The sequence below is a fragment of the Emys orbicularis genome, chromosome 1, assembly GCF_028017835.1.
Source record: "Emys orbicularis isolate rEmyOrb1 chromosome 1, rEmyOrb1.hap1, whole genome shotgun sequence".
NCBI lineage: Eukaryota > Metazoa > Chordata > Testudines > Emydidae > Emys > Emys orbicularis.
The window spans coordinates 330165997-330193422 of NC_088683.1; the positions used below are offsets into that span (position 1 = coordinate 330165997).

The window sequence follows — 27426 nt, forward strand, 5'->3', positions numbered from 1 at the left end:
GGAAGACAGTTTGCAGGTTAATTAAGACTCCTCATAAATTTAAGTATGATGTTATTACAGCAGTACAGTAAATACCGTGCAAACAAAAACAGTATCAAACATACAGATTTCTTCTGTACCAAACGGTACGCAGGACACGAATCCTATGCATTTAAAACCATGATCTGCTGTTTTGGCATTTGTCGCTGCACCATCCTGCGCTGAACAAGTGACAGACAGGTGCCCAGTTCTTTGAATAGGCTGGAATCCTTCTCCTTGTAGTTATCTTCTTACTGCAGCTAGTAAAAGCAGGTCTATCACCATTAGCCCTCAGGACAAAGAACTTCACCTCCCCTCCATAATGGCTGTTTCCCTCTGGGTTTGGCTGAACTCACTCAAGAATTTTGAGCAGCTGCTCCCTTCCCCCTCCACTCTCCTCTCCCAATTATATATACATCACACACACTATACAATATTCTTAAACATCTAACAGTAATTCCTAACGGAATCCCTATATACTCGTTCATAAGCCGAATTTTTTTAGTAAAAAAGGGAAGCACCAGAGAAGGGGGTCGGCTTATCAAGGGGTATAGAGAGGGAAAGGTGGGAGACCACCCCTCCCCCAACAGATGGAGCAAGGAGAGACAGCACAGCCAGCAGAGACAGAAGGGAAGAGGCGGGGCCGGAGTGTCTCCACTTCTGGCCAGGCTGCTCTCCCCCCTAGCCTCCGAAGCAGCTGCAGCTCCGGAGCCAGCAGGCTGCATCCGTGCCACTCGGCCCCACCCCACAGAGCAGCCTGTGGCCCGCCGAAGCACGCTGCGGCCGTGCCGCCTGGCCCAGCCTGCTGGAACACGCTGTGGCCGCGCCGCCCAGCCTGCCGGAGCAGCTCCAGCCAAGTCAGAGACATCCTCCCCTGGCCCTCCCCAGATAAGGTGGGAAGGGATGGGATGGGGAGAGTGTGGGGCTCCTGGGCTAGGGGTGGGGTCATGTGGGGGGTGGTCACAGGGGTTACTCCCCTGACTCCCAGCTTCTCCCCCCCCAAAAAAATTTCCTCACCAGTTGCTGTCCTGGCCCATCAGGGTAAGCAGCTGGGACGCCGGGGCATTTTGTTTACTCAGGTTTACCTCCGTGCCTGTGGACGCTCGAGGTAAACAAACCATCTCGGCCCACCAGCGGCTTATCCTGATGGCCCGGGAGACAAAGTTTGCTGACCCCTGAATTATAGGGTCGGCTTATGAACGGGTTATAAAATTTTTCCATTTTTACTTATCCGTCTTGGGAGGGGCGGGGTCGGCTTATAAACAAACCGGCTTATGATCAAGTATATACAGTAAGTTTGGCTCCAATGCATACATGGAATTTGTTAAAGCAGGCCTGCAAGCATCAGCAATCAGAGCAGAGATCTCAATACTTAACTTCTCCTTTGTAAAACTACTTCAGATGTTTGGATGAAACGTGCTGATTTCACGCTTAAGAAAGATTGTATAGACTGGTCTGAATCAGTGAGGATGTCGTTTTAAAATTGTAAATAGTGTTTCACTTCATTTGGATTAGTCCAAATGATCAACTTACTTTTTTTTTTTTTTTTTTTTAGTATTCACCTCTATTTTGGTATAGTTTTTGCTTACCATATAGTCAGTTCAATTTGATATATTGCATTTTTGTCTAGTGAATAAATTAAAACCCTCTTCTGTTTTAGTTTCGTTCATATAATTTGCTTCCTCGTTTGCTGAGACTTGTGTTATACGCCCTTCTCTCTCAATTTGAGTAGTTAATAATGATCTTCTAATCTGTATGGCAGGGGTTGTTGGAAATTTAGGGAGAGATGGGATAGTGCCTGGCTTTGTGCCAGTAAAATTTGCCACGTCATTGGTGCTTCTTTCCGCTTTACAGCATGTGGTGTAGATAAAGGTGGTGTATGTATGGACTGACCTGAAACCTGTCAGAGAAATATAATTTGCAAGTAAAATATTTTTACTTCCCCAAACAGGTACACGTCCTTTCAGTCTGCAACATTATTTTATATGTAGGTCCCTACCAAATTCACAGTCCATTTTGGTCAATTTTATGGTCATAGGATTTTAAAAATAGTAAATTTAATTATTTCAGCTATTTAAATCTGAAATTTCATAGTGTTGTAATTGTAGGGGTCCTGACCCAAAAAGGAGTTCTGTGTGGGGAGGTGTCACAAGGTTGTTATAAGGGGGGTTGCGGTACTGCTATCCTTCTACGCTGTTGCTCGCAGCAGCGCTGCCTTCAGAGTTGGGCAACTGGAGAGCGGCGGCTGCTGGCCAGGTGCCCAACTCTGAAGGCAGAGCTGCTGCCAGCAGCAGCATAGAAGTAAGGATGGCATGGTATGGTATGGCCACCCTTACTTCTGTGCTGCTACCTGCAGAGCTGGGCCCTTAGCAGCTGCCACTCTCAGGCCACCCAGCTTTGAAGGCAGCATTGCAGAAGTAAGGGTAGCATGGTATGGTATTTCCACCCTTACTTCTGCACTGCTGCTGGTGGGGCGCTGCTTTCAGAGCTGGGCGCCTGGCCAACAGTTGCCACTCTCCAGCCACTGAGCTCTGAAGGCAGTGCAGAAGTAACGGTGCAATACCGCGATCCCCCTAAAAGAACCTTGTGATCCCCCCCCAACTCCCTTTTGGGCAGAACCCCCAATTTGAGAGACGCTGGTCTGCCCCGGGAAATCTGTATAGTATAGGATAAAAGCACACAAAAGACCAGATTTCACGGTCCGTGATGTGTTTTTCATGGCTGTGAATTTGGTAGGGCCCTATTTATATGCAAGTTACCAGTTCTGAATATAAAGATTTATGCTGAAAGTATCCTTATAAGAACTTCAATATGATTGAGAATTGCTGTGTTTCCACCTCTGTTTGAAAATTTGGCTTTCGGGTATATTGTGGTATACAATAAATAATTTGGTTGTGATGCTGATGTCCAAAATGCTTGGCACTTACCACATTGATTGTATGCTAAAACATATTAGAAATATATAACTAATTACCAGCATATACTGTGAAACAGCACATGTTCCGTTGCAATAAAAGCATTTAAACTGGAAAAAAAAGTTAAGATTTCTGCTGAAAAGAAACATTGTGTTTGCCAGGCTTTGAAATTGGCTCTGCCGCTGTTCCTCTCTTTCAAAATTTTGTAAAGATATGGCACTGGGGTTGTATTTCGTATTCTATCTAAAAATAGTACCAGAATTTCATTTTATATGTCTGTTGCACTTTAACCAAGAGAAATGCTTTTTTTAATTTATTTTGTTGTTGTTGTTGTTCTTCCTGGAACCAATTGGGACTATATTGTATACTTTTTTAATTCAATTTTTCTATCTTCTGTCATGGCATCTCATATCTTAAATTTAATCTTCAGAAGATACAGTTCTTTTCAAGTATCTAATGCCCCCTCTATCTGGGTCCAAAGATTTAATTAGCTCCTTTGTCATATGCATTATGGAAATTGTTAATGTATGTAATGTATTAAAAATTGCATTGTTTTAAAATTTTGTAACTTTAAAGTTAAGAATTTTTTGCTGTATTTCTACATGTACAGGTGGTACAATTAGTCCAGCTTTCTCTCTTACTGGGTAAGACAGCTCTTCATCTCTGCAGCCTCCACAAGTGGGGATTTGTGGAGTATGGAATTAAAGGAAAAGTTTGTAACTGAGGTTCTATGAAGGTAATATATCCTCCATATTGCCACACATCCTCCAGTTTTCCTTGAGAGTCAACTACTATGATGTTAAACTACTACTGTTAGTTATATCAAATGTAAGTAAATGACTGGAGGATAACTTACTGCATAAAATCCTTTAATATCCATTGCTGGACATTTGAACATAAGGACACACCATGAGCTTGGATAAGGTGAATATTGCTTTTAAATAACTATTTTTACAGGTAAGTAGTATTTTATTTCTCAGAAATAGTTATTTTCTGTCACTAATACATTGTAAGCAATAAGTATGTATGAAACTCTGGTCACAAATTGTCATGATGTTTATCCTGTGTTTAAATAGCAACAAATATGGTAATATGGGTTATTATTAAATTAGATTTTTTTCCCCATAAGTTTATCATTTCAATTACTCTCAAAAATGTAGTGAGGAACATGAAGCTAGATTTTTTTCATGCCTGCTGCTTCCTTAGTTCTTAAGCTGTGCTTGACAGCTCCTGGGAACTAGGAATAAAATGCAGGAACTGTTTCTCATTTGCTTTTAAAAATATATATATTTTTAAAGTGGCTTGCAAACACTTTAAAAAATAAAATAAAATTTGAGCGTATGCCCTCTTAGTTTATCTGATATATAAAGAAGGCCTGAAAGACTTAGTTGTTTAAGACAAAAAGCATAAAAAGATTTACACCAGGAATGTAAAATCTAAACTTCTCTTGTTTTGATGGATAGGTCCAGTAGATCAGCAGGAGCTCTAAGAGATGTTTAATGTGAGCTCTTTATATCTTAATTGAAGTTTTGAGGGTGTTGAATCAAGACTTTCGTTATTGAAAAGGTTAGCTGTTAAAGTTGGATTGATAACAAACACAGTACTAAAATTCTCTGGGCTCTTGTGGTGATGTAATTTCATTAGCATTAGGATATCTCCAATCTCCTAGAACTGGAAGGGACCTTGAAAGGTCATCGAGTCCAGCCCCCTGCCTTCACTAGCAGGACCAAGTACTGATTTTGCCCCAGATCCCTAGGTGGCTCCCTCAAGGATTGAACTTACAACACTGGGTTTAGCAGGCCAATGCTCAAACCACTGAGCTATCCCTTCCCCCCGTCAACATAGTCTTCTAATCTAGATAGATCCTGAATTTCTAATTAAAAAGCAATTTTTTTTAAATAAACCCTTTCAGTCCTGCTTTATCCCCAATTAAGAAGCAAAAAAGGGTCCTATTTTTTCCTTTGCGAGGTTATCTTGAAGTAGTTCCCAGAAGCCAAGGAGAGCCAGGCAGCACAGGCTGCTTTGTGAGCTTGGGGTGCGGTATCCTCTGGGGGAGAAGGAGCCTATTTTGAATGGTGCTTTGAATAATGGGAGGAGAGGGGGGAAAGAATGGAAATGCCTGAGTGATATTAACTTCTGTTTTTTATGAGGAAGTACCCATCAGTGTTCCCTCTAATTTTTTCCATCCGTGTGCGGAATGAATTTTGTTATGTGCACCATATCGAGGTGATGTGCGCCACCAGTAGAAACCAGAAACCTAGATATAATATACATTTTAAAAAAGTTAACATAGGGGTAATTACTCCAGCAAGGATAGGTTAGGCATTTTAGAACTCACTACTCAAATAATTAAATTTAAGCATAAGAGAGGAATAAAAATTATGAAATGCATAGACCAGTCAAAAAAACTAAAATAACACACTGAAAGAAGTATCCAGAAGTAATAACAACAATACAAGTATGTGTTGAGAGGTGAGTGTGAAAGACAGTGTGACCGTGTGTGTGTGTGTGTGTGTGTGTGTGTGTGTGTGTGACAGAGACAGAGGCTCGTTGCTCCTTTAAGTACTCTGACTCCATTTTCAGTACAGTGCCCTTTTAAGTAGATCAGCAAGTTCAAACAGCAGCAGCAGCTGCCAGCAAGCTGCCTCCATCCTGAGCCCTGTCATGTCTCTCTCCTCCCCCCCGCTCTGTGGAGATGGGGTACAGGGGCGGGGGGAGAGGAGACCCTGACATCAGCACCCTCCCCCCCGCACAGTGAACAGGAGGCTCCCTGGAGCAGCTCGAAGGCAGGAGCAGCACATGGCAGTGGGGGGGAGGGACACCTGTAGTGCGCAGCACTTGATAGTCTGCTGGGTGGCCCCAGCTGTACAACTTACAGGGAACTGAGGTACCCATAATCATGGAAGTTCCATACTAACAACTGTCCCTTCCCCTTTAGTGAACCACTACTCTAAAAGTACCTGTGTTGTTAGGATGGTCTGTTTACTCCTAGATAAATTGTTCATTGAGAGACAGATTGCTAACTAGGCCAGGTGGCACTTAAGGAAATATGATACTATTAATCAAAACCTTTGATTGAAAAAGGAGTGTAAATAACCAGTGTTTCTGTACAAATAACACAAGTTGTCTTCTCTATAAGTATGTATATATACACCCACAGTTAAACATTGTGTGTGTGTGTATATATACACATACATACACACACACACACACACACACACACACACACACACCTTTTAAAAGAGTTTACCATCTGTATTTTTGTTTTATACATGTAATTTGGAAGGAGAGTAAAGACTTGTAAGTATTCTGTAACAAATTTAGCACATAAAGGTGGTTGCAGTTGTCGTCTGAGGAGCTTAATGCATTGGTGTTCTTTCTTATTCCTTGAAATTTTGATCAATGGACTAAAAGTGAAAATTAAATTCTGTAGTTCAGATTTATGCTATTATTGTAATGATATGCCTCAGAAAGTGTGCTAAATGCTTTCCAAAGAGAGAAGGAAAACTGAGTCCCTGCTCCAAAAGGCTTAAATCAAAAAAGTTAGGATACATTTTACAGTTTTAGTATTTGAGGGTTCCAATATATATCTTTTGGTTTAAAAAGTTGTAGTTTAAAAATTAACTGTTTTTTTCAAAATCAATATGTATACTTAGATATTTGCCAAGATAAGTGGTAAACATAAGGTCTGTTTTTAAAAAAAACAAAACAAAAACCCTTCAGCTCCATAAAATCATTGTTCCACTTAGTGAGGACCAGATCTATGAAGTCCTGCACAATGGACATTAAAAAACCTTTAGAGCTGGGGGATTTTCTTAGATTAGATTCTAGTGACAGTGAGTCTAGAAGAGGGGGACAGTGAGGCTAGAGCAGGGAGCTGAAAATTGGGGAAACAGGTATTCTACTCCTGAGTAGACTGTGTGATCATGAGCAGTTCATGGAGCGGGAGATTCTTCCACCCATATTTATGGACAGTATAACCTTGTTTTGTGAGTACTCAGACCATTGAAAACAACTTGAGTAAAGATGGCAGAATCTGGCTTTTAATGTGTCTGTGCCTAATCTTCTCCATCTGTAAATACCCATCTTTTGTAAAGCACTGTGATACCCTATGAAGGAAAGGAAAATATTTATTATTATAATGTAAAAAGACCAGGAATAAAAATTTACTCCCGAAAACTCCAAATTTTTAAGGCTAATCCTGAATATACTTTTCACAAATGCAGGAAAGCATATACAGTTACAGAAAAAAGACTGAAATGTCAATCGACAAAGAATATATAAAAATTGCCAAATTTGGAATGAAGTTTTGTAATAGATCAACAGATTTTAAATCTTTCCTAGTTTTAGGCTACAAGTTTTGGGTTTGCATCAACAAAGTTCTAAGCATCATCAAAATAAGAATATAAGGAAATTCTTGCCATCCATTATCACTTGCATTTTTGGTTTGGGATATGGCATTGTCCAAATGAAAGATTTTTGATTAAGACTGTCAAAGGAGACTCCAGGTTAAGAATTCAAAAAGACCTTGGGCAAGAATGTAGAGTTAAGTTTGCCTGGTCTTCTGTGGTGCTGGATGAGAGTTGTCTTTGAATAGGCAAGAGGCACTTAAGCAATAGTCTGACTGAATTTCTCCAGTGCTCCCACAGTAGATTTTTTCTTGGGTGCCTCTTCAGCACAGTCATACAAAACAGTATGTTGTTTAAGAGTCAAGTTTATTTCAAAGTGGTCAGAGGAAAAAATCTCCTTGTGAAGACAGTAACTAGTTCTCCTTAATTAAAAAGCAGTTATTGCCATTGTACACTAAAATAGGCTCCTTTTCCCTCACTAAGGGTACGTCCAGACTACCCGCTGTATCGGCGGGTAGAGATCGATTTATCGGGGACCGATATATCGCGTCCCGAACGCGCTCCCCGTTGACTCCGGAACTCCACCGGAGCGAGCGGTGGTAGCGGAGTCGACGGGGGAGCCACGGCCGTTGATCCCGCGCCGTGAGGACGGGAGGTAAGTCGGAATAAGATACATCAACTTCAGCTATAGTATTCCCGTAGCTGACGTTGCGTATCTTACATCGACAGCCCCCCCCCCTCCCCCCCCGAGTGTAGACCAGGCCTAAGTGGGGTATATACTGTAGTAGGACTGAGCCCTTGTTCAGAAGAGTTGCATTTTGTTGTCAAAAGTTTTTATATTTGACTATTTTTAATCTGAGGGGAAATTTTGCCGGATCAATGAGAAACCTCCTTGCATAGTCAGGGGAGAGACTTATACCCCAGTATGTTGTCATGGTAAATATTTTTGGCTCAGACTGCCAGTGCTGTCATTGGGCTCCCCCACCCTTCACTTGCCCAAGCAAGCACGATGATGTCCAGTCATTGTCCACAATTTTCCTGCTCTGAGTTTGGTCTTTTCCTGCCTCACTTAGAACAACACGGGAAAGTGACCTCTCTGGCTGCTTCTGACTCGAACTCAGCAAGAAGTATTTTTCCTATCCTGTGATACGAGATTTTGAACATTTTCCCCATCCCTTATCACATCAAAATCTCATTTTTTTGCGAATCAAAAATCAGCGTTTTTTTATGCTTTTATTTTTTACTGTAAATTAACTTAAATATTGAAAGTTATTTGATCTGAAAAACTTTTTCATTTAGAAGATACCAAAATGGGACATTTTGACAATTTTGAAACTTTACAAAAGTTTTAAACTGGAAATTTGTCAAAACCAACCCTTTTGGTATTAGCAAATCAGCATTTTCTGAGGAATAACATTTTTGTTGAAATATTCCTGACCAGCTCTACTTCCCATGTGACCAGCATTTGTCTTTTGATCAGAGAAGGCTAGAGAAAAAGAAGAACCTTCTCCTGAACTGCTACTTACTTTCCTGCAAGGGTCTAAAGTGTTTTCTGTGGTCTCTTGCTCAGTGACTGAAGCAATTTCTGGAGCTATGACTGGAAAAAAAAAAAAAAAAAGCACCTAAAACAAGCACTCGGTTTGTCTAAAAGGTAGAGAAGCTCTGCTTAACGCAGCAGTGGACAGAGGCAGTTTCTGGAATAGTAAAAGAGAGAACTCTCCTGCTGTCCCCCTACCAAAAAAAATTCACAACAAACTGTGAAGTACTTTGAATCCTTCCCAGCTACTGATTTTTAGTAGGAGGCATTAACTTCTTCCAGGTATTGCCTAAAGTCGGAGAGAGGCTTGTTGGGCTACTCAGTCATCTTAGCCCTGTTTAGGTCATATGTAAACCCTTTTCTTAGTGAAAGGATCTTCTAAGTTTCTGGTGGTGAGCTTCTCAAGTTTTTGCTAAATCTGCTCTCAGGTACTGTGTATCCTTCCAGAGAATTTTGGAAATAATTAGATCTGCTTCCTTAAAGTAAATTCCACATTTCTTGCTTATGACATGAAGAAGAGCTCTGTGTAAGCTCAAAAGCTTGTGTGTCTGACCAAAAGAAGTTGGTCCAAAAAAAGATACTACCTCACCCACTTTGTCTATAAACTCAGGCATTCGTGTGTACTCTAACATCAGCTGAAAGGATATTAAGGGTAGGAATAAGGAGTCTCCTAGAAAGCTGCACACAAACCTTGCACCTAGGCTAAAAAATTAAAACTCTCCAGGAGGTCCTTTCACAGTTAGGAGCCTGACAAATATTATCCAGAACCCCCTCAGGATTTCCGCTAACATCCTTGGCTCACTTGGCTAGATACTATGGTCTGAATGCAGAGGCGACTCCAGATAGAGTAATTGACCACGGAGTGCTTACAGCTGGGCTTCTGTGAGAAGCTGCTTTTTTTGTAGAATAGGCAAAGGGGCTACAGATTCCTGTTTCTCTTCCCCTCCCTTTTCCTCAGGATTTTTCTAGTTCAGCCTTGTCTCTTGTTCTCCTTTGATGTTTTCTAGGGCTGTCAATTAATCAGAGTTAATGTATGTTGTGACTTTTTTTTTATTCTCACGATGAATTGCAATTTTTAAAAAAGAAATAATTTGACAGCCCTAATGTTTTTTCGTAACATCTTTCCGATCAGAAACCAATTCCTGTGCTGTTGTGGACCAAGTCATAAAAAGACAAATTATATTTCCACTTTTATTGCTCATTGTGATTCTAGATGCTCCCATTCTTCCTCACTTCAGTAAGAGAATTGCCCACTCTGTTACCAAGGTGTAGCTGGCCAACAGACTTTTTTCCAATTGGAAGGCATCACAGTGGAGAAGCAGGAATGCGGGAACCCTGTGAGCAGGAAAATCATGGGTGGTGATTGCTTGTTACCCTGCTTGGCAAAACAAATGAGAAGAAAGAGCCCAGCATCTGTGTTGTCTTGAATGATCCACCGAAAGCATATTACCTGGAAAATAGGAATATTTTCTTTCCTTGCCAAGGCACAAAAACAAGTATGTTCTAAAAAGAATTTGAACTGCCGTTACACTTGCTGGATCAGGTTTTATGGAAAACCTATGAAATCTCATAAATCAGATAATGAGATTCAGCCTTTTAAAAAATAGATAGCAATGAAAAACACTGCTCACATCAGCAATTATATCTCTTATACTAGTCAATAAATTTCTATTCTTTGCTTATTCAAAATTTGCAACCATCCAATCAAATCTGCTTTCAAATAAGTGGAAGGTTACACTGATAGGCTGTCCAATGACCCAAATAATCACATTAGCTGAGGTGTATTTTTTTTTTTTTTTTTTATGATGGTTAGTAGTGTTGGCATGTAAAGCCTGGCATACATTAAGGACAGTTTGCAAAAATTTCTCATTGGGGCTAGAATTGTTCGGTATCAGTGGTGTTAACAAGGATGGGAGCCTTTCTGTTGAGCTGCTGCTACCCTCCTGTAGGTGAGTTGTTGGCTACTATTCATTACATCTGCTCTCTCCATGGTTAGATTACAACAGGTTTGGCTCATATGCACTAGGGCTGGTAATGTGCTAACATTAGTGGAACTGAACCAGACTTGGCAATAGTGATAATTTTTTGCAAATTTCCTAGTGTAGTCAAGACTTAAGTGATCACAATTAGAGGAAGTTAACACTTTTCAATGTTGGGTGTATTTAAGGGAACCCAAGTAGTAAGAAAAAACATTGCATTTGTTTTTCATGGTCAGGGCAGGTATTCCACTCAGGAGATTAAATAAAAACTTAGATTTCTATGGATACACAAAGTCAGCAAGAAGCGACAAAGAGTCCCTGTGGCACCTTATAGACTAACAGACGTATTGGAGCATAAGCTTTCCTGGGTGAATACCCACTTTGTCGGATGCATGTATCCGACAAAGTGGGTATTCACCGACGAAAGCTTATGCTCCAATACATCCGTTAGTCTATAACGGGGTAGGCAACCTATGGCAGTGTGCCAAAGGTGGCACGCGAGCTGATTTTCAGTGTAATTCACACTGCCCGGGTCCTGGCCACCGGTCCGGGGGCTCTGCATTTTAATTTAATTTAATTTTAAATGAAGTTTCTTAAACATTTTAAAAACCTTATTTACTTATATAACTAAACTATTGTTGTATATATTATAGACTTAGAGAAAGAGACCTTCTAAAAAGGTTAAAATGTATTACTGGCATGCGAAACCTTAAATTCGGCACACCACTTCTGAAAGGTTGCCAACCCCTGGTCTATAAGGTGCCACAGGACTCTGTCGCTTTTTACAGATCCAGACTAACATGGCTACCCCTCTGATACTTAAAGTCAGCAAGAAGACCCTAAACCAGTGGTTTTCATCCTTTTTTCATTTGCAGACCCCTAAAAATATTTCAAATGGAAGTGTGGATCCCTTTGGAAATCCTAGCCATAGTCTGCTGCCCCCAATGGTCTGCGAAACACAGGTTGAAAACCACTGCCCTTTAAACCTAGTGTTAATGGAATTAGTGTGCTGGCTGATTTCTTGTTTCAGCTGATGCTCCATTAATTCATTTAGATATAATTATTAAGCTTGCCCTCTCCCAAATGGTTCTATTGTTTCCTGGGAGCTGAGCCAATGCAATAATATTTTTAAAGCTTTCTAAAATTTATTCCAGTATTTTAGGAAAGGGTAGTGAGCCACGCTGAAGAGCAGTAATCAGTGTGTTTTTCAAAAGTGGATAACGTCTTCAACTAAAATAGCCCAAATCATTTGTTTTTATTATAGAATAAAAAGTGGAAATTTGTGAGCAAAGCCTTCAGAGTTTTGGAAAACAATTTGCACTTTCTGTTGGTTTCAGTATATTCAAAATATTTAAATGTTTTTACAAGATAAAGAAGTCAGTTTTACTTTAATATCTTCCCCCCCATCTAGAGGCATTTAACAACCTATAGTTTTTAAAATGAGAATTGGTGAATTTTTTAAAAAAAAGCTGTGGACTTTTAAAGTAGATGCTTTCCAAGAAAGTAGATATTTGTCTTACCAAACCCATAAGATAATATATTGAATTTCATTAATTTGTATATTCCTGTTCAATCTTTAATGGCCTGCCAATGGATGAGACACTAGGATTAATTTATGAAGGGTTTATTAATGAAATAGTACACTACTAATGAAACCCGATCTAGCTTTTGGGTTGGTCATGTGCATAGTGTATTTTTAGCATTATTTAACATTTAAATTGTAACCCATATTTTTACTGTGTATTTTTATACAACACTATCCTTACTTGAGTTGCATGGTGTTAGAATTAAATATCAACGTGTATTTTCAATTACATTGTAACTTTTTAGAAAATTTTCTGTTGGGAAGTGTTAAAATATGTTGTACTCTTTCTGGTCAAGGAAATATCCTTGTGTGATTTTTAACTTCTGTTTTTAAGAATAGCTGAAGACTGAACACTAAATACCTTAGGCAGCATTAACTGGTCTTCTATGTTCTGTGGGGCTTACGTGATTAAAGTTCTATCTCCGCTAAAGTCTAGACTGGGGAGTAAGGGAAGGTTTCACAAAAGTGGGTGACGTACCCCACGTATGTACCTCCCAAAATAAAACGTACAGGACAAGGGAGTTTAGCATGGAGGTTTCCTTAAAAGTGATAACTTTTGGGGAATGATGAGCTCCTCGGTAAAAGTGCAGGCCTAAATAACTTGTACTGGTTTTTCTGCTATTCCTGCCCACCTGATTTTAAGGAAGTTGTTACATTTCAATTCTCTCTCTTCATGTGTGTATATATGTGTGTGTGTGTGTGTGTATAACTCTTAGGACAGATTATTAATGTATCTTTTTTCCCTAAAAGAGATCAAAATTTTTGGCCAGCTATCTTTACTCTTATTACTAACATTAATAGTATTTTTCCTAACATGAAGATTTCATGGGATGTCTATATGTGTATATTTTATATAAAGTGTACGTTATTTGTTATAGGTTTCATTGATTTGATTTTTACAGTATCAGCATTTGCAGTAGTTTGTAAATTGGTTGAATTTAATTCTTAAAGGCAGGCTTGGCAGAATTAATTTTTTATAATTTCAACAGATATCAGTGTTTATTTGTGGGGGGAAAAATTAGACTTTGATTTAAATTTTCATAATTGTGGGAAATTCTGGGGGGATGTCAGACAATAGTTCTTAATGACAACAGATATTAAAATTCAAAAAGTTAAAACACAAATTGTATATTTTGACATGTGATGTTGACAAAGTATAAATATCCTTAAATCGAACTCGGTAAGTTCTTAAACAAAATTTTTCTTTCTTTTGCTTATCTGTAAATTTTAATTAACATTGGTGGAAATATTTTTCGTGTGTGGTGAAATCGATGTTTACCAATATTTACTGATAAAAATCTAATCCTTTCAAGTCTCCTTCATCTGTTTGGTCTTAAAAGCTGACCTAATCTAAAATTTGGTGTAATACAACAGTTAATATTTGCTGTTCTATCTCCAACAATCTGGGTTGGGAGGGAAGGGGGGAATGGCTCCTTTTTAGGAGCAGTAACACCAAAATAGAATTTATGTGCTGCCCAGTGTGGTCTCTGGAATGGAGTTAATATTGCCACTCTACATTGAAGTTTTGAATGAAATGGACTGCAAGCTTCTGAGCTGGTCATTTTCCTACTAAACAATACATGCTAGTGCACAAAGGATTACGTTCAGTTTTATAATGGAATATTGACAACTTTTTCCAGAGTTTTTCTTTTAAACTTGGTGGGAGATAGTGAAGTGCTAAAGATCTGTACTTCTCTGACATTGTAGTCAAAGTCCCCTCTGTTGTGGAACGAATCCTATTGCCTATTTAACACATGAAATAGCCTTAAAGTGAGAAAAACACGATGTCACTTGAGTTTTGTTTTGCTTGAAAAATTAAAATGGTCCGCTATTTTTGATAACAGCATCCATATTTAGAAAAAATAACCTGATTTTAATGGATAACATTTAAAGTGACTTCACAAGAAATGTTCTGGGACCAAAATTGCAGTGTTTCTTTTTGAATTCCTTTCTTTTCATTTTGCTACTCTTGTGATCACTAATCTCAGCTGGGAAGGTGAGTGATTGGTCTTACATGAAGTAAGATTTGCATTCCCTGCCACTGGGTGCTGACGAGGATTACGTGGTTTGCCTTCTGATATAAACCCAATATAAATATTACATTGCTGGTGTTCTTGCTTTCTGCCATTGTTATTCAACAGAATATTCCATTTCAAATATATTTCTATTTACAACTTTATTATGATGAATAGTGTAGCATATGTAGACTTGAATTTTTGTGGTTCTTTAGGCTACTGAAATTGGAAGGCAAATTTCCTAGGAAAAAAATGTGATTACCTTGTTTTGTCTGTACCTTAACTCTTGCATTCTGATGCTTTTTTAATAGTAAAGGAGAAATGACATCTAATGATGATGGAAATGCTTTCATCCCTCATCTCAACAAACTTTTCCCCCTATTTCTTAATTTCATGAAGTTTTGTAGCAATGGACTTCAAAATATTATTTTAATATTTTTATATTTTAAAAATGTGTATATTTTTAAAGATTGTTAGTGTATTTATTTAGCTCAATGATACTGATATTCCTGCCCTTAAAGATCTCTTTTTTTGTAATGAATGTAGAGGAATGGCAAGCTACAAGTAGATTTTAAGTTGTATCTGAGGGTACACATTTGGTACATGCTACAGGAATTTCTTTTGCATAAAATCCTAAAGAGGGAGAATGTATAAAATTAAAATTTTATGAAGATACAAACATTTTGAATGCAGGGAATACAATATAATTTCTACAGCGTTGAAATAAGAAAGTCAAAATCTACAAGAAAAACTCTGTGTTTTGGGTTCATGTGACCCTTACAGTTGCCCAGGACTATAACCATAATTGCCAACATACCAAGAAGTTTTCTAGGGACAAAACATTTGCAGATAAATCACTCCTGACCCTTGGTTTATTTGAAGAGTTGTCCTTTGAAAATTGTGTTGCTCCCTTCTGTCCCCGTTATTCATTCTGTGCACTCTATATGACTCCTATTATGCTCCCCATGTTTCAGCCTTCTCTTCCCGTCGCTTCTTAATTGTAGTCTTCCATGGCTCCCAGTGTCCCATAGGATTGCACACTCTGTTCCCTCCCAATCTCTTGGTTGCTACTTCAGTTTCTCAGCTCTCTTTTCCCATCTTCTCCCCAGTGACTCCTATCCCATGCAGGCTCCTGTGTTGGCAGCTCAGATGTTTCTGCCCATCTTTCCTTCTCAGTATCAGCTGGCTCCACTTTAATCCCCTGCTGTGCACAGCTGAGAGGTGGCTGCAGGGGCTGGAGCTGGTTGCTGCTAGCAAATGGACAAGCTTCCAGAGTGTGAGAAAAGGGCCCAGTGATCTGGAAAGGAGCTATTTAGTCCTGCTTTTGTACTGTCATAAGATATTCTGGGACACCATTTATGTGGGATAATTTTTTTTTGACTTTCATGGCCAAACCCAGATTACTGTTCGTATTTCAGTAGGTAGTCTTATTCTGAATAAATGATTTTTAAGGATAGTATGGCTGTTAAGAATTATATCAGCCAAGCAATAGAGTAACAGTTAATATTTAGTGATTTTTTGGTGAAGTTAAATGCCTCCTTTTGACACATTAATGTGGTTTTTTTTGGTCCTTGTGTTTTATTTGTGAGTACCTCACAAAACAAGTGAAGAAGAGAATGTCCCGGCTCTGAAGAGTATAAAAACTAAAATTTAACAAGACACTAAAAGTTAGTTATAACCAGACACAACTGGGGAAGATGGAAGAATAGATTTGTTGAAATGGTGGCAAACAAATGGACATCAATCTGCAGGCAAATTTTGTGGTTCTTTGGTCTGCAACCTGAAATATTACATCTCTCCTTTAAAAGTCAGCAGCAAAGCTAAAATGAAAGTTGAATAAAACCCAGTAGAACCAGTTGAGTACTCTCACTAACCAGTTTTTTTTGGGGGGGAAGGGGAGTTACTTTAAAAAAACAAACAAAAAAAACCCACCCTAAACCACCACCTTAAGTGAAATCCTTTAGCATTAATTGCTTTACTGAAGACATGCAGTATTACGTAGCAAGCCAAGTGGTGTTTGAGTGGGGACAAAAAGATTTTTTTAAAGCATAAATTAAAACATATGTATATGTTAAATGCTTCCTATCTCCAAAATCACCCCCCCTCAGCGCCCCCCCCCCAAAAAAAAATACCCCTCAAAACCAAACACCAAAAACTGGTTGTTTTTGGATATTCACTGTTTTTGGTGTAGTTCAGTGTTCAGTACCATTGCAGCTTGCTTTAACTAAACATTTGGGCTCTACATTTGGCTCTGGCACAGAACCTTTCATCAGACTTGCTATGTGCAATGGAGTCTGAGATGCTGTAAATTCTGGTCTTGCGTGCTGTGGGAATTGGGAATGCCTCATACTAGATTGTGTGTGGTAGTTTACCTAGATGTTGCTCACTTCCAAGTTTGTCTTTAAGGGCAAAATAAAATGGGTTGGGATTGGTAATGAAATGTGGGCCATTTCATCTCTAGGTCACCTGCTTCAGTCTAAGCTGGCACCTGAGTCAGGTGTAACTGAAAGTCATTTTCTGCTCGGTGTTTTGTGGCCTTTATGTATTGGTGGTCTATGTCTAGTTCCTAACAGGTTACAAAACCAAAAAATATTAATACGATGGGCACAAATTTACATCCCTGCTGGCATTTTCCCATATTAGACTAAGGATTGAACGGGCATAGAGACTGAACTACTCTCACTCCTTGTGATGATCTTTTCAGCTCAGTAGTGAGGCATATTAACAGAGCAGTGTGGTACTGCTTCTATGGATAAGTGGTTAACAGTGTTTCAGTATATGAATTGTCACCTTGTAGGAACACTAATTTTGCCCCTCTGCCTGTCCTTCCCGTGTGCCCTCACCCCCCCCCCTTTTTTTTTTTTAAGATAGGCAGCAGTAATTGCAGGGGAAGGGCCAGGAGGCGCTTTGGGGCTCCAAAACCTGGTGATAGGGTTATACAGGATAAAGGCTGGAAGATGGATGCAGTGGTAAGGAGAGAAGGGTAATAGCTCCTGCCCTTATGACAAATGCTCATTGACCAGTCTTCCATTCCAGTTACCCAAATATGCCTACATCCTTTATTGATGAGCATCCTAACTCTTCGTCACCTCACTAAATCATGACTCATCCAAAATAAACGGCCAAATCCTTGTACTCTCATCAGTTTACAGGAGTTGTCCATCCAAACCCTGCACTTTCCAAGTTCAGAACTGCCAATGACAATGTCCTGACCTCAGTTAAAACTCTCGTTTGGACCCTGCTCATAACAAGTTCCCACATCTGGACATTACAGGAATAGTTGCCCTGTACTATTAAATGTTGGTGATTCCTGCACTAGAGCAACTGAAGTCAGCAACTTTAAGTTCACATTGCATATGTGGGAGACTGAACAGCTCTCTGATATTGGGATAATGGAGCCTTTACTCTTTGTTACCTGTTGCCAAGACTGCTTTAAAAAAATCAATGCCTAAAGTTAGATTTCCAAATCCTTAATAAGTGGTCTGGTTTTCAGAAGGTAAAATACATCCTTGAATATTTACCGACTGTATTTTAAAACGTCAAGTACATTTTCCCTTCTGTTTGTATGTAACTCTAATTCTCAAGAGTCATGCATATCTACCAAGAATACATGTTTAAATTTATGGAATCTGCTTTCCTCATGGGGGAAAAAGGCTAGTTGTCTGTCACTAGATTTTGTTTTCTTCTCCTGAAAATTTGTTGATTGGTTTAATATTTAACTAACTGTGTGTGCTGTTCTTTCAATACTCCTGGGGGAATTCTCCACCAAAAGGTTAAAAATTCTGCGCACTATATTTTAAAATTTTGCATGTTTTATTTGAAAAAATAACACAATATAATCATTCTGGTTTCAATTATTTTGGTAATTTATTTAAACTACAATAGAATGGATGGAGAATGCGAGTGGGGAGCATTGGAGGAAATCCCCAAACCCCCTTGCTTAATAGTAATGTAGCTAGATTTGACCCTTTATTGCTAGTTATTAGTCAACAAATATATGCAGCCATATGCTCAATGTTACATCACAGGCAAGTGAGGGCTGGGGAATCAAACTCATAATTTATATTGGCTACTGACCATCTCCAGAAAGTTCAGTAGCAAATAGTTCCTGGAGCACATTTTGATAGGAAATTTTTTCAGTCCAAAAATTTAGACCAGTTCTAATCACAAAAGCTCCGCAAGCATTTATAAGGCCATACTGTCCTTTACACCCCTCTGGCAATGTGAAGGAGCCTTAAAACTTTTACACCTGTTTTATGCTCCTGTGGGAATTCACAAAAACAATGGGAACAATTCACTAAGCAGGCAGGCTGCTACGTTCTTCTCTGCCTGAGGGGACAGAGCCTGCCCCATGCCTACCTCCTCAGAAACACCCTGAAACCCTGCTCCTCCACACTGAGCATGCTGCAATAGCAAGCCAGAGGGACAGAGTGTCTCTCTCTCTCTCACTTGCACAATTGCCGAGTCCCTCCCTTCCGGTGGTGGTTTATGTCTCTATCGGCTGCTCTGGGCACCCGAGCCAACCTGCCTGTGCTGCCTGTGAGGGGTGCATGACCACTCTTGCAGCTTCCCTTTGCTTTCCCATCAGAAATCATTTTTCTGTGGGGAAGCAAAAAATGTGTGGGGGACATGAATTCTGCGCACACACAGTGAGGCAAAATTCCCCCAGGAGTATTTCAATACTTTTTGTCTTCCCAAAATGTAAATGGCAATGTGTAAATCCTCTTGAGTGCTAGTGATCTGTGATAGACAACACACTTGTGTTTTCAGTTATGTGTTTTTTCCCCCTTTTTTATTGGTACTACCTTTAGTTTTGAATACTGGGAATCTCAGGCTACAAGGTAATCAGACCTCACAGCCTGATTAAAAAATAAAAAACATTTCTTAATTTTTTTTTAACAATAGCGCAAACTATTTTGAGAGAATACTCTAAAGCAGTGGTCTAAAAATAGAATTACTTTAGCATCATTAGACCTTTGCTTCCGTTTAATGAAATTTCTCTGTAAGATTTATATTAGGTTTACGGGAAACTTTTAATAAGACTTATGCACTTTTGTCTTGTTTGTTTATTACCAAATAATCCCAATTCATATCAATTGAAGAATATATTTAATTGTATTTCCTGTATTTTTTCTAAATATGACTAAAGAAATTAAAACTTAAAAAAAAATTGTGCTTTTTTTGTAGTAGATGGGAATGTTAAAATAATCATGATAGGTTGACCATGAAAACTATGTTTACTTTCAGAGAGAACAGGAAATGAGAATGGGTGATATGGGTCCTCGTGGAGCAATAAACATGGGAGGTAGGGATCTGAAGCAAATAGGCTTCTGTAATGTAAGACTACAATTCTTTGGGACTGTACATGTTACTCATTGGTATTATACATTAGTGACCAGCTAGTAGTAAGGAAAAAACATTTTAATGATAGGTAATATAAAATCTCATCCATTTTGTTTCCGAATAACTGATTCTTGCAGTAAGTATCTATTTACTGTACTTGCATTTTATTATTTTAGTCTCTGTGTGGAAGAAAAATTTAGATATTTACCAAGTAGGAAAACAGGAGAAGGCACTGAAGATGATATCCTGAAAAATGTTGTTTGATGGAAAACGTGAAACAGTTTCTGCTGTTTATAATAAGTCTTGTGGAAAAAAAACATTTTGTATCTGAATACAAAAATTTAATGTATATTTAGTTAAACGGATTTAGAATAATTCCGTTCATGGCTTTGTTAGATCACTTCTTGGTGCTATGTTACTTAACAAGAAGTTAAATACTTGTTGGGGACTAAACTTTAATAATTTTATCCCAAGTAATAGCTGCAAATTGTCTTGCATTTTCATTGTTGCCATCAGTGATATTGTCACAATTTACAAACGTGTTTTTATTAACTGAATGTTCAGGCTACAAATATAAAACTATTTTGTGTATATATAGCATGGGTAATCACCACTTATATTTCATACTGAATCAGTCAACGTGGAAAAAGTGTTCAGTTAGACTAAGCAGAATATCTGCTTTTAAACTACACTAAAATTCAAGTAGTATATCTCTTGAAGAATCAATTCTATTAAAATATATTAATCATGAATATGTATTTTCACTGAGCTTCATAATCTTTGATTAAAACAAATCTTGAAATAAACTTGAATAGTATTCGTTAAGGAATAAAATTGTCATACCTTTTTAATTTTAAATTATGTCTGATCTGTATATCATTCATCTTATGGCTTTTAATACCTTTTGACACTTGGTAAAGAAACATTCTTTTCATTTTCAAAATAAGTTGTATTTTACATCTTCTCTATAGTGCCTTTTTAAATATAACAGGCTTGAAAAATTAAATTTGACAAGTATACTCTAAACTTGAATCATAGATTTACATTAATATCTAATCCAAGTTCTAAATATATTAGTGCCTATTGTCACATACACCAATAGAAAAAAAGATTTACAACTTTAACATAACCTCATTTGCCATTAAAAATGTATCATCCAAGAAGTGAATAATAAGAAATTCAAGAAGGACAGTTCAGAAAAATAATGAGCTAGAAACGTAACATACCTAAAAGACCATTAGTCTTGGATCTAATACTCAAATCATTGAATATATAATTACATTTTAAAAGGGATTCTGCTTATATTTATTAAACTGAATATTCTTCAGTTTCTTAAATAAGAGCTACAACTTCCCACGGTGTAGCTCATAGACTTATACTAGAAAAGCATAGTCTGTTTTCTTAGTAGCGTTGCAATAGTGATGCTCTGTGCTGAAACCACAGTCCTAGTTGTATATGCACCTATTGAGTCAGCTGTGATACCAGCACTGAGCACTGCCAGTACTATAGGCAGTTTGCTGCTACTGTCCGAAGATGCATGTGTGTGCCTGTTATGACTCAAGCAGTAGTATTAGCCCCTCCCCTTTTCTTTTTCTATCTGCTCCTCTGGAATGGCAAGAGTTAGCAGGGGATCCATGGTATGCTCACAAGGATGGATACTCCGAGCAGACTGTTCTTATGGACAGAGATGTCTGCTTCTCTCCATCCCATGAACTAGTCATGCTGATGGTTGAGTGAGAAGCTCCTTACGCTCCTCTTATTCCCTGCCCTCTAGTGCAGCATCTGTCTGTAGTGGATCAGGGAGACATTTGCCGAAGTTCATGTGGAGGAACAACCCTTCAGAACTGTGATGAGTTCAAACTTTTCTTTAATTAAAGACTAGTGCCTCTCCTCCAAATCTTCTAACAGAAAGTCCTGTAGCACTTAGCCCTAGTACCACAGATCCTTTGCAAAACCTTTCCCTCCAGCAGAACTAATATAAGAGGGTCAGGGTGAGGCTGATTTTAGCACTCCTCTAGTATCAGAATCATGCACATACATCTTTGGGGGCAATGATTCACTAGTTGATCACTGTGATAACGAGCAGTCAGTGCTAATAGGACAAAGGAAGTGTCATGTACGTATGTATAGTAGTAGCAGTATGATAATAGTTCTGAATGACCTATTTACAGTTAATGCATTTATTATAATTTCTTCCTAACATGAAAAGTGGTAATCTAATGAAGTATGGGAAGGACTTTACTAGGCATTTCAGTCCATCCAACATGTTTGATCCTTGGATTGTATTCACATACTACAATGATGGACATGGTGTAAAACCCTGGAATTTGGCATATTTTCTTCTGTTTTGTTTGTCAAAGAAAATGGATACATATAGTTGGCTGAACAGGATGGATTGTCCATCTGAACAATACTGTTTCATTCCCATTCTATTTGGATTTTTTTACATTACATCTCATATGTCTAATTTACATACCCAAGTTTTTTCTTCCTTATAATGCACTTTGCAAATGTATACAATTAGTCTTACTGTATCTGCTGATTAGTTTAGTTGTTACTGACAAATGAATCATATATGGTAGCTGAATTTTTATTATAGATAAACTTCCTGTTCACCTCAGATTTCTGCTTCTTTTGTTTTTGCTTCTGCTTTCTTACCTCTTACTGTTCCAACCATGGATCAAAAGTTTTAATGGTTTAGTGTTAAATGTTCCATTTATTTTGTTGTATCTTCTTAATTTCAGAATCTAATGATGTTTATAATATTAGCCATAAATCTCTTTACAATCCTTTTCTTAACTTTCCACTATCTAATACTTCTGTAAAAGACCACATTTTAAAAAGGATTGGAAAACCTAGGGTTTCAGTATTGCAATATGGAATAAAGTAAAGTGTTGCCTTTTCTGATGTAAGGTGCTTGAAACCTAAATGGCCAAGTTGTCTAAAAGTTGGCCAGTTGCAAATTGACTAATTTTTCTTGTCTATTGTAATTGTGTATATTACTCACAAAATATTAATACATTTAGTAAACTTTTGTGCAAAACCAGTAGAAGTACATTTATTTGCATACCGTGAGGTTCTCAAATTAAAGGAAGAAAATGTTTTCGTTCAGAAAGCAAGTTGTAGAATAAAAAACACTTGAGCAATAACTTGAAAATGAAGATCAATTTAAAAGTAGATTGAGATAAATGTACAGTCTCAAAGAATAAAAACAACTTCTATATTTCAAGTAATGGAAGTCTTGTATAGTTGGTTTCTTAAATATTATAAATTGTTTGTTGCTTCTTGGAAAATTCAGATAGGACAGCTCTAAGTATAGATTGTTTTGCATAGATGCGTTTAGCCCAGCACCTGCTGGTAACCAAGGTCCTCCTCCAATGATGGGTATGAATATGAACAACAGAGGAACTTTACCTGGCCCTGCACTGGGTCCTGGTCCTTCCATGGGACCAGAAGGAGCTGCAAATATGGGAACACCAATGATGCCAGATAATGGAGCAGTGGTAATGTATCATTATAAAACTTAATTACTTTGAACAGTTGTCATGTCTCATGGCACATCTTTTGCACCAAAGTTAACTTCACACTAAAGTGACTTTATAGTATCACACATTTTTAATCTAGTGATGATACTTACCTAAAAACATTTTTAGGAAGTTTTTTAAAAAAATGTTTTGGGTCTGTTAAAAGCAACTGATAGGTAAATCTTTTATATGCTTAAATTAAATATTTTTGCACAAGGAGAATCTTTTTCACTTTAAAATCTGTTGAGGATATAAACTAGGAATATTGAAAATCCAGAATTAATTCCCCCCCCTGGAACAGGGATGATTATCTTCAAATGGAAATGTAGCTATCAGTGGACCAGTCTTCTAAGTTGTCTGGTCCTTACTTAGTCTAAAATTGTCACTTGTAGTAGAACTGTGAATGTAAAATCTATCATGTAAAAATACATTTAATCTAGCAAAATCTTAATTTTCTTATAGGGTATCCTGCATGTGTTAAATATACTTAAATCACTACACCTCTACCTCGATATAACGCTGTCCTTGGGAGCCAAAAAAATCTTACCGCGTTATAGGTGAAACCGCCTTATATCTAACTTGCTTTGATCCGCCGGAGTGTGCAGCCCCGCCCCCCTGGAGCACTGCTTTACCGCGTTATATCAGAATTCGTGTTATATTGGGTCGCGTTATATCGGGGTAGAGGTGTATATTATGTTACCTGTTCTCTATTCTGTTAATTATGAAACTAAAATGTATTTATTAATTTTACTCTGTTATGAGGTTTATTTTTCAATAACACCAAATACAATTGTGATTAAAGATGTACATAGTGTGAAGATATCTTTGTGTAAAATACTTTTAAAAATTATTTTAGTATATAAACACATTATTACAAGGGCACTGGCTAAAGCACCCGTAAGAGTTATGGCGGTGATTACATATCATTGTAGAATAGTTACACCAGCAAAAATTATGTGGAATAATAGATGTACCAGGCTACGAAAAGTTCTATTGTCCAGAAGTTCAGGGTGACCAAAAACCTGGTCTGGACAGTTGGAATTTACTTACTGAACAACAGCAGAGCTCCTGGCCTGCACTTAAAAGGGATGGTTATCTTGGCTTTGCCCATTAACCAGTGCACCCTCTTTTCCTATCTAATATCTTTTGGAGAGAAACAGCCATCTGTTTTTAATAACTTTTTAATATTACATATTTTCTGTGTTTCTGGGTGAGTGCATGTCTGAGGGGATGTTCTGGTGGCACTATATGAAGAGTAGAACAGGCAGCTTACAGTATTCCATGATGGCTTTGCTGGAGCACTGAAACATGTAGCTGAATTTTTTCCTTCCTCTATCTGTCTCCTCAAAGGAAAATTAACTTGAGGAAACAATATATCACTGTCTCAACAGCTGATTTGGAGAGGTAGATGCTGACAAGAATGCATGCTCCTTCAATACTAGACTCACATTTTTGGCTTAGTGCATAATGTGCACTGAACCTAATCTTTTCTAGTGTGTATGGAGAAACCTCTTTCACCTTCAGGACTTTTACTATCAGTGCCCCAAGATAACAGACTGTTGCTGGTAACTACTGCACTGATTAAATGGGCCTTTCATGCATTTGCCAAAGTTTTTGCTTCATTGTGCTCACTGAAGTCATCTTCTCCAAACTGGTTTCTTAAAGAGGGAGAGCAAAGGAGAAAAAAGGGTATATTAACTATTGCAGTGATTCAGCAAAACTGTTGAACACAGAAAAGTCCTTATTCTGCTTGCTCAGTTCACCTCTAGAACACACCCTTAGGGTTGCATAATAAAAACTGCTGGATATAATGACGCATCAGCTTGACCAGCCTAAAGCTGAAAATTAAAACTGCTGACATTTCGAAGGAAATGGGAGTTTAAAGAGCAGATTAAGTGGATGATTTGCTCATCTGGCCCTCTAATTTTAATAATTCCTCTTTTGGCTTTGCTCAGACATTTGGGGGTTTTTTGTTAGATGGTGAAAAGAATGTAGCTGGCTAATCCTTGTGTTCTCCTCAAAGGACTGTAATATAGAGTATTTGCTGTTTGGTGGGTACAAGAAAACAGAGAATGGGAGATGGAGGGAGGGGAATCCAGTTTTCATTTTCAATTTCAGATGGACATGCACCTAGAATTTTTTTTTTTAAGTGCAGGTCATATCAACATCTTGTTATTGATGTAGACATATAACCATAATTTCATTTAAAATAAAACACCTCACTTTGGCTTCCATAACTGTTGGACGCCATTTTTTCTTCATGCACAACTAAATTTAAGATCCAGATTGTCATTGGAAAAATCACTTTAAAATGTCCTAGCTTGGCTCAGACCTTTACCATAGATAATAGTCATAGTTCATTTTTCAGTCTAGAAGTAGAAACCCTAATTAAAATACCCATCATTAGCTTATAATTATCTGAAAATTAAACCAGCAGTAAGAGTTACATTATTAGGAGTATGGGAACTTTGCATTAGACAAGTCATTCTTTCATGTCTGGGTATATTCAATGTTGGCAAATTTGCATTGATTAGAAACAAGATTTTATTGAAAGTACTGTTATATTTTAAAATTAAATACCTGTGTAAATAATTATCTCCCAAAAATTACCTAGAAGGGGAAAAAATGGAGCACTACAGCATTAAGAATTAGGGGCTAGATTTTCAGAAGTGGTTAGCACCCAAAATCAGGCCACTTCATTTAGGTGTCTAAAGGGGCTGAGCTCTTTCGGAAAGTCTGACCCAATATGTAACAGTACATATTATATCCACATCATATTTAGATAAAACTTTTAAAATGTTAGTGACTAGAGTCCTTATCTTGCAAATGCTTATGTTTGTTTAAATTAGAGTACTTAGATGTATAAATATTTGCAGAATTGGGGCCTAAGAGAAGACTTTTAAAGGAGGATTATGGTACCCACATCTGTATTAGTTTATATTTAACTTTAATATGGTTCAGGGAGATAAATAAAATATGTGGCCTAGAACACTAATCTGATTTTTATCTTACATCTGTATTTCAAGTTGGGCTACATTTAAATCTGTCTGAAGAGACTTAAATGTATAATATTCTCTGATGGGAGAAGCTTTATTCCTTGAGTCAATAATCTTTGGAAACATTGAAGCTACAACTCACAATCTCATTTTTTTTTCTACTTTGACAATGCTTCAGTTTCTGAACAAGCTAGTGAATACAGGAGCATTAAAATACGGGAAGATTCACATAAAATGTTTGCTCCCTGTCTTCTAATAGACTAAAAAAATATGTTTACTGTTACATGGAGGATAAGTACAGCTTTGTGGAGAGGCAAGCTTTAGAGTGTAAATTTAAATTATATATTCTGTAGAAGTGGTTGCTGATGCAGTCTGAGTGGGATGCAGCTCTTTAGTATTTATTTGTTTAATGTACCTTTGTCTTAATTTTACAAAGTTGGAGCATAGCATTTAATAAGCTTTTATTTTCAGCTCCTTTTTGAATAATAACTAATTTAATTGCTCCTTTCTTCCTTCTATGTATGATCCTGATTCTGCTGGACTATCTGCCGAACTTCATGACAACACCACTTGGGGTTTTGCCATTTTTGTTATAATTTACATTTGGCGCATTCCAAATGGACTTAATATTCATTGTATGTTGTTAGCATAATGAGAGATTCCCACAAGGAGGCCCATCACAGATGGGTTCACCTCTGGTTAGTAGAGCAGGCTCCGAAACTCCTCAGCCGCCAATGAGTGGTGTAGGTGCCGTGAGTGGTGGACCTGGTGGCTTTGGTAGAGGAAATCCAGGGGGCAACTTTGAAGGACCTAACAAACGTCGCAGATATTAAAACTTTCTTTCATTCCTTACTGTTTAGAAAATTCAGTACAAATATCGGGTGGTATGCCTTTATAATTTTTAGCTGTTATCTGGAAAGCAGTTTTATTGTTAATGTAGTCTTTAAAACAATTTCTTTTGTAATTCCTAAACTTTTTTGTATTCCATCTTAGGCTTTGTAGTGTAGAGCAGAAATAATGCGCATCATTATGTAAGTCAGCTGTGTTTGTGACTTCCATAAAATATCAATGTGTGACCATGCTGTAAAACTTGTGCAGTTATTTGATCACAATAAAATATAAAACAAATTACTTAAAAGGATTTTGGAAATGTTATTACAAATAC

General features: G+C 37.8%; 1 protein-coding gene across 1 annotated transcript in view; it reads left to right on the top strand.

Annotated features, from left to right (window-relative positions):
- Positions 1-27094, top strand: part of PSPC1 (paraspeckle component 1) — a 60637-nt gene extending 33543 nt beyond the window's left edge. Inside the window, exons 7-9 of the mRNA XM_065420894.1 lie at positions 19646-19703; positions 23075-23244; positions 26909-27094. Of these exons, the coding sequence (XP_065276966.1) occupies positions 19646-19703; positions 23075-23244; positions 26909-27094 (414 nt within the window). The remainder of the gene's footprint in view (positions 1-19645; positions 19704-23074; positions 23245-26908) is intronic.
- The last annotated feature ends 332 nt before the right edge of the window (positions 27095-27426 follow it).